Raw genomic sequence first — 15,755 nt, forward strand, 5'->3', positions numbered from 1 at the left:
TAAGAGAAGAAAAACATGCACACAGCCTCTGACCTTTAGGGGTGAGACTATAAAAAGCCTTTAGGCACCAACCGCCTTCAGTTCCTCCCCTGGTGGTCACAATGACAGGGCATCCTCTTCAAAGGGAGAAGTACAACCGCACAATCAAGAACTCAGCAGGGCCTGTGAAAAGACCGCTACACAAACACGATCTGTCCGACGACAGCGGGGGATGCTGGGTATAATGTTCGACATTAAAAAAATAATACGGCCAAAGATCACATAGCAGGCAGATTGTGCCTGCTGGAGGCTTTGGTAGACGTGGATGGTTCAGTTTCTGATGCACCGGTTGTGGGGGGGTTTTGTGGAGAGAAGAGGAGTGAAATATGAAATACTAAGAGGAGATGGGAGAATGATGCACGACCTGCTCGCGGGAAAATATTTTGGATTTGTTGAGCGTGTGTCCCCGGCTTCGTATCTGATAATCTCCTGAGGAGAATTTATGGGACGAGGGGGGGTTCTAAAAGTCTCCTAAATTGTGAAGAACATGACTAGACAACTCCCAAGCGCTCCAAGCTGCTCTCGTCCCATTATTTAAGACGGTTTATTTCACAGTCTAATCAGTGGCAGCTCAAGGGGAGACCCCGCTGAAACAAACGCCACCCACCAGCATACCTACAACTACAGGGCCGCTACGCTGCCAGGAACCTGTACTGGAATCTGAGAGGAACTGCTTCTTCACCACCAAGCACCAGGGACAGAGCCCTGTCTTTAAATCATCAAGGCCCTGGGGATGACGAGAGAGGTCCTGGTTACAAAACCTATCAAAACAAATTCTGCAACTCAACGTCAGCTGTTATCTCCACTTGGTGGAGTGTAAGGATGTATCATGCTCTTCCCAATGAACTCAGCTTCTCTATGAACCTAGTCCAAACAGCCAAAATACCCTATATGCCGCTTAAATAGTCTTGTGTGGATGGGCTTCAAACAGAAGTGTATGCAATGCGCGTCACCCTGTAAGTAGCTGGCCAGTGCCTACATGATTTGGTTCTGGTTTCCAAGAGTAACATGTATAGATCCAGTCAACGTCCACCACTGCTCCAGTATAATATATAATGTAGCTACATAGTGGTTCATTATCTCTCCTCGTGGGACCTATAGGCAGCAGCTCAACCCCAGGCCAGAACCTGGCTCGGGTTGCACGGCTCCTTACATGGAGAGAGGGGAGAAGCCCCTGACAAAAAGTAAAGCCGCCACTGGGTAGGGGCTTGTAATTAGCAATTAGCGGCTGGGTCCAAGTTTTGCTTTGGTCCAGGCCAAAGCCACAAAATGTTCTCCAAGTTTATAATACTTCGGCCTGCAGCAGCGAGAGGAGAGAGCAGGCCCTGGAGGACAGGGCGAATGCTCTGCTCCGCTGGGCCACAGAGTAAATTGACGAGATTATAATGACCCAGGGTGAACTGCCCCTCGCCCAGAGCGGGGTACATCAAAGACAAGACAGCAAGTGGAGAAGAGTGCTAATTATGGCCTCTGTGTGTGTGTGTGTGTGTGTGTGTGTGTGTGTGCGTGGTGTTTGTGTGTGCGTGCGTGTGTGCGTGTGGTGTGTGTGTGTGGTGTGTGTGTGTGCGTGCCACAGGAAGGCCCTTGCGTCCCAGTCCTCTCATCTCTCTCTCCAGCTCACGTGGCCCGGAGAGACCCAGCCCTACAGAAAAAAACCAATACTTCAAGACCAGAAAGGAAAACAGACTGTTGGATGGGATGGAAGTCCTCTGGTCAAGCGCTGCAAAGTTTTCTGGGTAATTATTATTTATAGTCTGCTCATTGATAACGCCCCAACACAAATACAGCAGGGCATCATTCATTCTCCGAGCGGTGATGTTGCTCCGCCACAAATTGTTCAGACCACCGGCCAGAACCCAGATCCCCATAACTCAGTGTCAGAGTAGAGAGGAAAACCTAGTGTTCTGTAGCTGTGTCCCGACCGCCATGTTTTTTTTATTTTAAGGATATCCCCAATAGAGAGGTGCATCCTTACTGCTCTGACAGGTCAGGAGGAACCTGGTACCCACACATGAATTTACAGTTATTTTAAGCCACAGCCCAGGCAGGCTCTGACTAGTGGCCTATTTATACTGTGTGCTAGACATATTTCCTTGTCTTCCACGACTGCATCCCATCACCTGTCACTTGCCCTGCCTTGTATTTGATTCACTGTGTGCTTGGTTTTATACACGCAGTATGCAGTAGAATCTATCTGTGCATTTCACATTATTCCTAAAATATCAATAGGCTGGTGCAGGATGTGAGACCGGTTTAGAAGTATGTACATCCAACAATTAACTGCTTCCACCAAATCAACCATGACTTGACAGTGCTAATACGCCATATAAAACATTGATAATCACCTACGGGAATATCACAGTTCTATTAAACAGATGTGCCACTGAAAATACGTTTTTACAAATCACATACTCTTGCCCCATACATTAACTGCATACTTAGGTTACAGGTCATAGTGCCCCCAGCTATGTAATTCTCCTATTCAAAATGAGATAGCTGATGCTGTCCACAAAACATACTGTATGTTAGAAAGTAGATCCGGATTGAACGTCTGATTCAATTGATTCAACAAATCAACACTAAGATATTAGGACACCATGTAAATGATCATTCACAATACTGTACAGTAATCAATAGGCATCCCCAGGCAACTACCTCAATACCCTGCCCTAGAATGCCACCTAGTGGCCATTCAAACGCCATACCTCCAACAGAGGACATAACATTTGGCCTGTCTTGCTGGGGAATACATGGAATAAGCTACAGTAATCACAAAAACAAAACAGGAACAAAAACAATGAGACAAATGACAGCTATGCGGCTTTAGGTCTACTCCAGCTGTGTTAGTGTTTGCTTATCGTGGCAGTGTTTGCTCTTTTTTTGCTGTTGTTGTTACAGACCTATTTTTGTTGCTATGCTACTACTCTCTACTCTGGAACGGCATTATAGGGTGCTCCTGAACAACAAACACAAGGACTTTGGCTAGGTAGGTGCTGGTGGTGCCGTAATGCAGCAGTCTCATCTCCAGAGACAGCTCAAAGTCCTGTGGCTCAGTGATGGGCTGCACCACAGCCATCACGCCACCAGAGGGTACTCTCTGAGCGCTGAAGTAGCTGCCCTCGTTGCCGCCGACGATGGCAATCTGGACGTGGTCTCCGGGCACGGTGTTGGACGGGCCCATGCGAAAGACGTTAGTTGGCACAGGGATGTTGGTGGGAAAGGTGAGGTGGTAGTAGGTTATTCTCAGAGGCGAGGCCAGGCACACGCTAGTCTGATTGCAAAGCAAGCGTTCACAACGACTGTAAGGAAAGACAAGGGCCAGGGACAGAACAAGACAAGACAAAGACGGACAGATAGAACAAACAGAGAAACAGAGAAAATAGAGAGGTATAAGTTTGATTTGCCGTGCATGGCATGCTGCTAGCTGGGTGGGGCTAGGTTGGTAGGGACAAAGTCACATCAGAATCAGCAGCCTCATGTGTTTCTGTGGAACGGCAAGTGTCACTCTGCCCCCTGTAGGGTCATGTAAGAACATATCAAAGCAAAGTATTACATTTCGTCACTCAACTGCCTGCATTAACACGGAATATAACAGAACATGCTTTAACTGAATCCTAACTGATTGTGCATCAACATTGGGCATGCACAGCGTCCATACAGAGGTAGGAGTTGGAGATGGGGTTTAGGTTGTGTATACACTATAGAGCAGTGGCCATAAAATAACTGGTGCCTGATCCACACTATATCGACCCGATCATGCCGTGCTGGCTCTGATATTTTTATTTTCACATTATCCTTTCCATCCACATCCTGGATGTGTAACCAGGCCAGCCCAGTAATGCTTGAGTCGGCTCAGTAGAGTGAAAAGGCTTATGTTCTCTTGACCAACAAGGAGTTCCCTGAAATCATGAGAATTTAACTGAGAACTCCTTACCTGACAAGCTTGTGACGTTGGCCATACTAACGTACTGCATACTTCAACTGCATTTGACACAGTAAATCAAGTAAAGTTGAAATGACAAAGTAAAAAGATTTAGAGTTAAATTCACTCTACTGGATTTAACCCTGAACAGAGTGATATACATTTAAGACATTACATTTAAGTCATTTAGCAGACGCTCTTATCCAGAGCGACTACAAATTGGTGCATTCACCTTATGACATCCAGTGGAACAGTAGTGCATCTTAATCTTTTAAGGGTGAGGGGGGGTGAGAGGGATTACTTTATCCTATCCTAGGTATTCCTTAAAGAGGTGGGGTTTCAGGTGTCTCCGGAAGGTGGTGATTGACTCCGCTGTCCTGGCGTCGTGAGGGAGTTTGTTCCACCATTGGGGGGCCAGAGCAGCGAACAGTTTTGACTGGGCTGAGCGGGAACTGTACTTCCTCAGTGGTAGGGAGGCGAGCAGGCCAGAGGTGGATGAACGCAGTGCCCTTGTTTGGGTGTAGGGCCTGATCAGAGCCTGGAGGTACTGAGGTGCCGTTCCCCTCACAGCTCCGTAGGCAAGCACCATGGTCTTGTAGCGGATGCGAGCTTCAACTGGAAGCCAGTGGAGGGAGCGGAGGAGCGGGGTGACGTGAGAGAACTTGGGAAGGTTGAACACCAGACGGGCTGCGGCGTTTTGGATGAGTTGTAGGGGTTTAATGGCACAGGCAGGGAGCCCAGCCAACAGCGAGTTGCAGTAATCCAGACGGGAGATGACAAGTGCCTGGATTAGGACCTGCGCCGCTTCCTGTGTGAGGCAGGGTCGTACTCTGCGGATGTTGTAGAGCATGAACCTACAGGAACGGGCCACCGCCTTGATGTTAGTTGAGAACGACAGGGTGTTGTCCAGGATCACGCCAAGGTTCTTAGCGCTCTGGGAGGAGGACACAATGGAGTTGTCAACCGTGATGGCAAGATCATGGAACGGGCAGTCCTTCCCGGGAGGAAGAGCAGCTCCGTCTTGCCGAGGTTCAGCTTGAGGTGGTGATCCGTCATCCACACTGATATGTCTGCCAGACATGCAGAGATGCGATTCGCCACCTGGTCATCAGAAGGGGAAAGGAGAAGATTAATTGTGTGTCGTCTGCATAGCAATGATAGGAGAGACCATGTGAGGTTATGACAGAGCCAAGTGACTTGGTGTATAGCGAGAATAGGAGAGGGCCTAGAACAGAGCCCTGGGGGACACCAGTGGTGAGAGCACGTGGTGTGGAGACGGATTCTCGCCACGCCACCTGGTAGGAGCGACCTGTCAGGTAGGACGCAATCCAAGCGTGGCCGCGCCGGGAGATGCCCAACTCGGAGAGGGTGGAGAGGAGGATCTGATGGTTCACAGTATCGAAGGCAGCCGATAGGTCTAGAAGGATGAGAGCAGAGGAGAGAGAGTTAGCTTTAGCAGTGCGGAGCGCCTCCGTGATACAGAGAAGAGCAGTCTCAGTTGAATGACTAGTCTTGAAACCTGACTGATTTGGATCAAGAAGGTCATTCTGAGAGAGATAGCGGGAGAGCTGGCCAAGGACGGCACGTTCAAGAGTTTTGGAGAGAAAAGAAAGAAGGGATACTGGTCTGTAGTTGTTGACATCGGAGGGATCGAGTGTAGGTTTTTTCAGAAGGGGGTGCAACTCTCGCTCTCTTGAAGACGGAAGGGACGTAGCCAGCGGTCAGGGATGAGTTGATGAGCGAGGTGAGGTAAGGGAGAAGGTCTCCGGAAATGGTCTGGAGAAGAGAGGAGGGGATAGGGTCAAGCGGGCAGGTTGTTGGGCGGCCGGCCGTCACAAGACGCGAGATTTCATCTGGAGAGAGAGGGGAGAAAGAGGTCAGAGCACAGGGTAGGGCAGTGTGAGCAGAACCAGCGGTGTCGTTTGACTTAGCAAACGAGGATCGGATGTCGTCGACCTTCTTTTCAAAATGGTTGACGAAGTCATCTGCAGAGAGGGAGGAGGGGGGGGGGGAGGAGGATTCAGGAGGGAGGAGAAGGTTGCAAAGAGCTTCCTAGGGTTAGAGGCAGATGTTTGGAATTTAGAGTGGTAGAAAGTGGCTTTAGCAGCAGAGAGAGAAGAGGAAAATGTAGAGAGGAGGGAGTGAAAGGATGTCAGGTCCGCAGGGAGGCGAGTTTTCCTCCATTTCCGCTCGGCTGCCCGGAGCCCTGATATGCTCCCGGGAGTTAGTGTTGATAACTGGAGTTAATTGAGACTGAGTACTTTGAACTCCATTAACAGTAACCAGAGACAGGGAGTTAAAACTAGTGATGCAGAACAAAGCTTCTTGAAGCATTGAAGTTTTCCAGACAATTCTGTCGAAAATAGGTTGTTTACTCAAAGCATTGATCAACACAGTGTACACTAGTGGCACCTGCTGGTCAAAATAATTTAGAGCACCCAAATTATTATAAATGACATCCCACACACTGTAGTGCATACACAGCATAACCTTTTTGTCTTCTACCAAACCAATACCGAACCAATCAGGTGGTTATAAACTAGTGATGTTACATTTAATACCGGAGCTCCGAGGCATGTGTCAAAATCGCTAAGCAGTGTACTGATGCCTGTATCACATTACCAGAAGCACGTGATCAATGACGTCCGAAACGTTGTTTTGTCGGACAACCACCTGATTGGTTTGGTAGAAGACAAAAAGGTTATGCTGTGTATGCACTACAGTGTGTGGGACATCATCTATAATCACTTGGCTGCTCTAAATTCTTTTGACCAGCAGGTGCCACTAGTGATCAATAATAAACCTATTTTTGACACAATTGGCTGGAAAACCTCAATACTTCAGAAAGCCACCATAATTATTTCTGATCCACACAATGTTATATGTAACATACATGTTCCTAAACTAATCTAATCTGTAAGTGGTTGGATTTATTGCAACTCTTACTGAGAAGGCTTCTCCAGTTTACTTTATGTAGGTAGTCTCTAACAACAGTGCTCTTCTCCCTGCTCTGACATGCATTCTGAATGCAAGCCAAATCAAATCAAATGTTATTTGTCACATGCGCCGAATACAACAGGTAGTAAAACGCTGTTTTTCTTTTTGTAAAAAAAAAAAGAAGTTGTGGGTGATGTAAAATTGCTGGACAATCCTCACTTTAAAATCTATACCAACAAAGATTGGATGTCATATTGCAAGCTACCTTTATATGACATATTAATATAACACCCTGAAATGTGCCCATGTAAACCTCCAAATAGTGTTGAGTTTGACGACACAGGAGTTGAATTAACTCTAAATAATGAACTCTAGAATAACGAACACCCCTGCAGAGAGTTATAAAAGTAACTGATTTATTTTCAATCAATACTGTACAAAGTGAAACGCTATGGCGTAGAGTTAAATATGAACGTTAACTTCAGCATATACAACTGTGAAAAAATAACTGTTGCCAGAGTACATTTTACTCTTTTAGACTGGGACCAAATGTTGTATGTGGCAGACTAAAAATGTCTTCAATTACAGTTAACTTTACTTTGTCATTTAAACTGTGTATGTACTCATCGTCACATGCTATTTAGCACATACCGTTTAGTAAAAAGTATGCAGTATGACACGGCCGCAAAACAGTAGTAGCTCCTGACTGGCTGAACAGGTGGGGCGGGGCCGAGTGTGGGTGGATTTTTCCAAATTCAACAGACATGCATCGCATTAACCAGCCTGATAATAACCAGCCTGATAATAGCTAAATTCAAATTAGATTAATTTCTCTAAGCTCTGAATAGATTAAGAATGGCGTTACAGGCCTATTCAGGTTGGTTATAGGCAGACTATCATATTCGACCTATACCGTAGCCCATGTAGCCCATATAGCCCATCTAAAAAGGACTGAAGACAGAAACCGATCGTTTGGTTTCATGTCAACATATTTATTAGTTAAACCAAAGTGCTGTAACACATATAAATGAAATTAAACAGCCTAGAACGTTTTGTATGTTCAAATCAAAAGGCTATTGGACCGAAAAACGTGGACAGTCGGGTACATTGCAAATTCAGAACCGCTGAATAGCAACATAATATACTGAAGCACTGATCATTGGGAACGAGATCTGAAGGCTTGAATAATTAAATAGGTAGCCTAGCCTACAAAAACTAAAAACAATCCAGACGTTCAAATCAAAAGGCCTGATTAACATGTCATCAGTACCGCAGCCACATCCCGAGTCCCCGGTGCCGACACATTCAGAAATAAAATCAAATGCAATTGTATTGGTCACATGCGTCAAATAGAACAGGTAGAAAGAACGCTTACTTTACAAGCCCTTAACCAACAATGCAGTTCAAGAAATAGAGTTTCACTAAATAAAATTAAAAACTAAAAACTTCAATAAAATTACAATAACGAGGCTATAAACAGGTGGTGCCGGTACCGAGTCAATGTGCGGGGGTACAGGTTAGTCGAGTTAATTTGTACATGTAGGTAGCGGGAAAGTGATAATTCATAGATAATAAACAGCGAATAGCAGCAGTGTAAAAACAAAAGGTGTCAATATGTAAATAGTCCTCGGTTTTTCTAATGACTGCCTTGCCTGGTTCACCAACTACTTTGCAGACAGAGTTTAGTGTGTCAAATCGGAGGGCATGTTGTCCGGTCCTTTGGCAGTCTCTATGGGGGTGCCACAGGGTTCAATTCTCGGGCCGACTGTTTTCTATGTATATATCAATGATGTTGCTCTTGCTGCGGGCGATTCCCTGATCCACCTCTACGCAGACGACACCATTCTGTATACTTCCGGCCCTTACTTGGACACTGTGCTATCTAACCTCCAAACGAGCTTCAACGCCATACAACACTCCTTCCGTGGCCTACAACTGCTCTTAAACGCTAGTAAAACCAAATGCATGCTTTTCAACCGTTCGCTGCCTGTACCCGCACGCCCGACTAGCATCACCACCCTGGATGGTTCCGACCTAGAATATGTGGACATCTATAAGTACCTAGGTGTCTGGCTAGACTGTAAACTCTCCTTCCAGACTCATATCAAACATCTCTGTTACGGATATAGTTATCCTGTGTGTGTGTGTGTATCCTGTGTGTGTTTCTTTTCTCTCCTTCTCCCCTCACAGGTGAAAACCATCACTCCCCAATCAGTCAACAATCAATCATCAATCAGAAGACACACCTCCTCCTATTTCCTACCCTATCACAGTTCCTTTCCCATGGTTTAAAAACCCCATCATTTGTTTGCTCTGGAGCAATCTCTAGCTCAATCTGGAGCTCAATCTCTCTGTAAATGCCATGTCTGTAGGTCTCTGTGTTTCACTCTCGCTTTGTGTCTTAACCTCTCTTTTGTTTAAAGCACCTCCATAGCACTTTGTCATCACCTGTGAGTATTGTTTTTGGTTATGGTGTTTATTTGTTGCTGGTGGGAAAAGGGGAAACCAAGACAAGTCGCCCATGGGCATACACTACCCGTAGGTGAACTTTGTTAAATACACTAGTTAGAACTGGGCGGACCACCCACTGTATTTTTGGTTAGTTAGTTAGCTGTTGTTAAAGTAGGCTAGTCTAGCTTAGGGGTGTTTTTGAATACTTATTGTTTCTTTCCTTGGGTCCAGCTCAGCCCCTTTTCCTGCTCCCCCCATTACCGTGTGTTTATAAATAAACCTGGAGTTTGACGGTAGATTTCTGTTGTCGTGGTTATTTCGTTCACACTTTTACTTTGTCACAATAATAATTTGCATGAGTTATGTTACGGGTCTCATTACCATCCCCCCTAGACTGTCGGGCCAAAAGGGATTCGTAACATAAGTGGAGCCTCGTCCGGGATCTGTCATAACTGACACCCATGCCGCTCATGTAGATTGTTGTAGTGGTATAGTTCAGTGTTGAGCGTCATAGCTGAAGTAGCATTAGTGTTTGCTATTTTCTTTGGCACTTGTGAAGTAGTGTAACATGACTACTTTTGATTTGAGATCCTTTTTGGATAACCCTTCGTGGGAGGTTTTTGACAAATTTCGTAGAGTTGATTTAATGACCTTGGCTGACTATTATTCAGTATCGATTCCGCAGAGTTTAGTTAAGGCGGAGGTTAAACAGCTAGTATTAAATGTATTGTTGGAAGAGCAGGTGCTTGTGTTACCGCTGCCTGAGCCTACTACCCCTGTAGGGGATGTTGCTGCTCCTGTAAGCCCATTGGTGTCTGATAATGAGGGCAAGGCTAAAACACCAGCCACATTGTCCCGTTTTGATCCACTCTCCCCACTGTCAAATGGTGATGCCAGGAGGGATGTCCGTTTAGCACAGTTCCAACTGGAGGTGGAAGAGAGAGCCCAAATTAGGCGAGAGACTCTCCAGTTGGAGATGTGTAAAATAGAGGCAGAAAAAGAACGAGAACAACGGCATTTGGAGATGTGTAAAATTGAGGCAGACAGAGAACAAAGGCAGTTGGAGTTCAAAATGCGCCAGATGGAACTGAAGGCAGAGACAGCGAGGCTAGCCTCCGGTCCTACTGTGCCTGTTTGTGAGCCGTCCTCAACTGCTGTGTCCTCAAACACGTTTGACATTAGTAGGCAGATTGCCTTAGTACCTTTGTTCAGAGAGTCAGAGGTTGACTCCTATTTTTCTGTATTTGAGCGTATAGCCGTAGCATTGAAATGGCCTGAAGAGGTATGGTGCCTATTACTTCAGTGTAAATTAACTGGTAAAGCCCAAGAGGTTTTGTCAGCGCTACCTCTGGAGGACAGTTTGAATTATGAAGTGGTCAAAGCTACTGTTCTTCGTGCCTATGAGCTTGTGCCTGAGGCATACCGACAGAGATTTAGGTCTCATAGAAAGTCTTCTAGTAAGACTTATGTGGAATTTGCTAGAGACAAGGGAAATCTGTTTGATAAATGGCATGCTGCTAGTAAGGTAACTGATTTCAACTCTCTCCGGGAGTTAATCTTGTTGGAAGAGTTTAAAAATTGCTTACCCGAACGCATTGTAGTTTACCTAAACGAACAGAAAGTATCCTCCCTGGCAGAAGCGTCTGTGTTGGCAGACGAGTTTGTGTTGACGCACAAGAGTGTGTTTTCGGCTCAAACTGAGAGTAGAGCCACTGAGTTTCCTACCTTTAGCCCTAGTCGGCCAGCAGTAGTATATCAAGCACGCCAGAAGAATGAGCGTCCCTGTTTCTATTGTCATAAAGTAGGACATATGATTAATGATTGCTTCCTGCTTAAACGCAAACAAGGGATGCCTCTTCGTGCCAAGCCACCAACAGGTGTTGCTCTAATTCGTACGGTTGTGAGGTCTGCAACAAAACAGGTGCCTCAGGGTAACTGTAGTTTGAAAGTCTCAGTCCCCGACCGCAGTTATGAACCATTCATTTTCGAGGGGTTTGTGTCCCTAAAGAATGACGAAGCGTCTCAACGACCGGTTAAAATCCTTAGAGATACTGGTGCGGCGCAGTCGTTTATATTGTCTGATGTGTTGCCCTTATCTGACGATACATATTGTGGTTCCAGTGTGTTAGTGCAGGGTATTGAAATGGGTTTTGTCCCAGTGCCATTGCACTTTGTGAAAGTACACTCTGAGTTAATCAGTGGAATATTCAGAGTGGGGGTACTCCCTATGTTGCCAGTGAAAGGTGTGACCTTTATAATGGGTAACGATATTGGCGTAGGAAAGGTAGTACCCGTATTGGAAGTATTGGATAAAAGTGACCACTCTCTCTCTAATGAGCTGGCACAGAGTTATCCACATGTGTTCCCCGCTTGTGCTGTCACTCGTGCTCAGGCACTACAAGAGGGTGACGTGATAGATTTGTCGAACACTGTTCTGTTCAAAGAGGTTGATCAAGAAGATGGATTGTGTGATACCTCTGAGAAGCTGATCACCTCTGACAAACAGCCCAGGAAAGAATCAAAGAACGTTGAACTTATTGCTGATGCAATACAGTTACCAGTCACTCGTGAGCAGCTGATTGTTAACCAAAAGGTTGACAACAAGCTTGCTAAATGTTTTTCTAGTGTTGTCTCATTGGAAGATGTGAAGAAGAAGAACGTGGCTTACTTCATTGATGGTAATCTCCTCATGCGTAAATGGAAATCCCATGTTGACGCGGATGGAGATTGGAATGCTGTTTACCAAATAGTGATTCCTACAGCCTTTCGACAAAATGTGTTATCCCTTGCTCATGATCACCAGTGGTCTGGTCATTTAGGAATCACAAAAACTTATGATCGGATCCTTCGACATTTCTTTTGGCCGGGTTTAAAACAAGATGTGGCTCAGTTCTGTCGGACATGCCACACATGTCAGATAACAGGAAAACCAAATCAGGTTATTCCTCCCGCTCCTCTTTGTCCCATACCTGTCATAGGTGAACCATTCGAGCATGTGGTGGTTGATTGTGTCGGACCGTTACCGAAGACAAAATTGGGTAACCAGTTTTTGTTAACGATAATGTGTATGGCTACAAGATACCCCGAGGCCATTCCTCTGAGAAGGATTACAGCCCCGGTAGTGAGTAAAGCCTTAATAAAATTCTTCACGACATTCGGGTTACCTAGGGTGGTACAAAGCGATCAAGGAACCAATTTCCTATCCAAGCTCTTCAGGCAGGTGTTAAAATCCTTGTCAATTACGCACAGTGTGTCAAGCGCCTATCACCCAGAGTCTCAGGGTGCACTTGAAAGATGGCATCAGACACTGAAGTCTATGCTACGTAAATATTGTTTGGAATCTGAGAAAGATTGGGATGAGGGAGTTCCTCTAGTTTTGTTTGCTGCTCGTGAAACTGTGCAGGAGTCCCTAGGTTTCAGCCCGGCTGAACTGGTGTTTGGTCACACAGTGAGAGGACCAATGAAAGTCCTTAAAGAACAGTTCTTGTCCCAAGAGTTGTGTACCAGAGACGAGAATGTATTGGCAGATGCTTTGTCTCGTGTGTAATGATTGTTGTATGTTTTGGCAAGGTTGACTTTGTTATTGTTGTGAGTATTCATTGTAATACTGTGGTCGCAATCCCTAGGGTTGCTTCTTTAAGGGTGGGAGTGTTACGGATATAGTTATCCTGTGTGTGTGTGTGTATCCTGTGTGTGTTTCTTTTCTCTCCTTCTCCCCTCACAGGTGAAAACCATCACTCCCCAATCAGTCAACAATCAATCATCAATCAGAAGACACACCTCCTCCTATTTCCTACCCTATCACAGTTCCTTTCCCATGGTTTAAAAACCCCATCATTTGTTTGCTCTGGAGCAATCTCTAGCTCAATCTGGAGCTCAATCTCTCTGTAAATGCCATGTCTGTAGGTCTCTGTGTTTCACTCTCGCTTTGGGAGGGGATTCGTAACAATCTCCAATCTAAAATCAAATCTAGAGTCTGCTTTCTATTCCGCAACAAAGCCCCCTTCACTCACGCCAAACTTACCCTAGTAAAACTGACTATCCTACCGATCCTCGACTTCGGCGATGTCATCTACAAAATAGCTTCCAATACTCTACTCAGCAAACTAGTTTATCACAGTGCCATCCGTTTTGTTACTAAAGCACCTTATACCACCCACAACTGCGACCTGTATGCTCTAGCCGGCTGGCCCTCGCTACATATTCGTCGCCAGACCCACTGGCTCCAGGTCATCTACAAGTCCATGCTAGGTAAAGCTCCGCCTTATCTCAGTTCACTGGTCACGATGGCAACACCCACCCGTAGCACGCGTTCCAGCAGGTGTATCTCACTGATCATCCCTAAAGCCAACACCTCATTTGGCCGCCTTTCGTTCCAGTTCTCTGTCGCCTGTGACTGGAACGAATTGCAAAAATCGCTGAAGTTGGAGACTTTTATCTCCCTCACCAACTTCAAACATCTGCTATCTGAGCAGCTAACCGATCGCTGCAGCTGTACATAGTCTATCAGTAAATAGCCCACCCAATTTACCTACCTCATCCCCATACTGTTTATATTTATTTACTTTTCTGCTCTTTTGCACACCAGTATCTCTACCTGTACATGACCACCTGATCATTTATCACTCCAGTGTTAATCTGCAAAATTGTAATTATTCGCCTACCTCCTCATGCCTTTTGCACACAATGTATATAGACTCTCTTTTTTTCTACTGTGTTATTGACTTGTTAATTGTTTACTCCATGTGTAACTCTGGGTTGTCTGTTCACACTGCTATGCTTTATCTTGGCCAGGTCGCAGTTGGAAATGAGAACTTGTTCTCAACTAGCCTACCTGGTTAAATAAAGGTGAAATAAAAAATAAAATAAATAAAAAGTGATGAGCTTTGTGAGCACATGGTGTTGAACGCTGAGCTGTATTCAATGAACAGCATTCTCACATAGGTGTTCCTTTTGTCCAGGTGGGAAAGGGCAGTGTGGAGTGCGATTGAGAGTGCATCATCTGTGGATCTATTGGGGTGGTATTCGAATTGGAGTCGGGATGATGGTCTTGATGTGAGCCATGACCAGCCTTTTAAAGCACTTCAAGGCTACTGACGTAAGTGGTAGTGGTAGTCATTTAGTCAGGTTACCTTCACCTTCTTAGGCACAGGGACTATGGTGGTCTGCTTGAAACAGACCAGTATTACAGACTCAGTCAGGAAAAGGTTGAAAATGTCAGTGAAGACACTTGCCAGTTGGTCCGCGCATGCTCTGAGTACATGTCCTGGTAATCCATCTGGCCCCGCAGCCTTGTGAATGTTGACCTGCTCACATTGGCTATGGAGAGCGTGATAACACAGTCATCAGGAACAGCTGGTGCTCTCATGCATGCTTCAGTGTTGCTTGCCTCGAAGTGAGAAAAAAATGCATTCAGCTCATCTGCTAGGCTTGCATCACTGTGCAATCAGCGGCTGGGTTTACCTTTGTAGTCGGTAATAGTTTCCAAGCCCTACCACATCCGACGAGCGTCAGAACCAGGTTAGTAGGATTCCATCTTAGTCCTGTATTGATGCTTTGCCTGTTTGATGGTTAGTCTGAGTGCATATCGCAATTTATTCTAAGCGCCCGGATTAGTGTCCCGCTCCTTGAAAGCGGCAGTCCCAGCCTTTAGCTCAGCGCGGATGTTGCCTGTAATCTATGGCTTCTGGTTTGGATATGTACGTACGGTCACTGTGGGGATGACATCGTCAATGCACTTATTGATGAAGCCGGTGGCTGAGCTGGGATACTGCTCAATGCCAATGGATGAATCCCGGAACATAATCCAGTCTGTGCTAATCAAAACAGTCCTGTAGTGTACCATCCGTGTCATCTGACCACTTCCGTATTGAGCGAGTCACTGGTACTTCCTGCTTTAGTTTTTGCTTGTAAGCAGGAATCAGGAGGATAGAATTATGGTCAGATTTCCCAAATTGAGGGCGAGGGAGAGCTTTGTATGTGTCTCTGTGTGTGGAGTAAAGGTGGTCTAGAGTTTTTTTTCCTCTGGTTGCACATGTGACATGCTGGTTGAAATTTGGTAAAACTGATTTAAGTTAGCCTGCATTAAAGTCCTTGGCCACTAGTAGCGCCACCTCTAGATGAGCATTTTCTTGTTTGCTTATGACCTTATACAGCTTGTTGAGTGTGGTCTTAGTGCCAGCATCGGTTTGTGGTAACAAATAGATGGCTATGAATAATATAGATGAATACACTATCTACCAAGAGAGTTGTCTACAGCTTATCATGAGGTACTCTACTTCAGGTGAAGTACTCTACTTCAGGTGAGACTTCTTAAATATTAGACATCTCGCACCAGCTATTATTGACAGATAGGCACACACCCCAACCCTCGTCTAACCAGACGTAACTGCTTTGTCCTCCCAAT

General features: G+C 45.5%; 2 protein-coding genes across 2 annotated transcripts in view; both read right to left on the reverse strand.

Moving 5' to 3' along the window:
- Positions 1–15,755, reverse strand: part of LOC115134434 (fibulin-1-like) — a 56,820-nt gene that overhangs the window by 19,400 nt on the left and 21,665 nt on the right. The gene's annotated exons all lie outside the window — the stretch shown is intronic.
- Positions 6–15,152, reverse strand: LOC135573436 (fibulin-1-like). Its single transcript, XM_065022764.1, has 3 exons — positions 15,057–15,152; positions 14,664–14,668; positions 6–3,338 (listed from the first exon to the last, which is right to left on the reverse strand). The coding sequence occupies exons 1-3, from the start codon at positions 15,150–15,152 to the stop codon at positions 2,960–2,962; spliced, it is 480 nt and encodes a 159-aa protein (XP_064878836.1). The 3' UTR covers positions 6–2,959.

The sequence above is a fragment of the Oncorhynchus nerka genome, linkage group LG9a (genome assembly GCF_034236695.1).
Source record: "Oncorhynchus nerka isolate Pitt River linkage group LG9a, Oner_Uvic_2.0, whole genome shotgun sequence".
NCBI classification, from domain to species: domain Eukaryota; kingdom Metazoa; phylum Chordata; class Actinopteri; order Salmoniformes; family Salmonidae; genus Oncorhynchus; species Oncorhynchus nerka.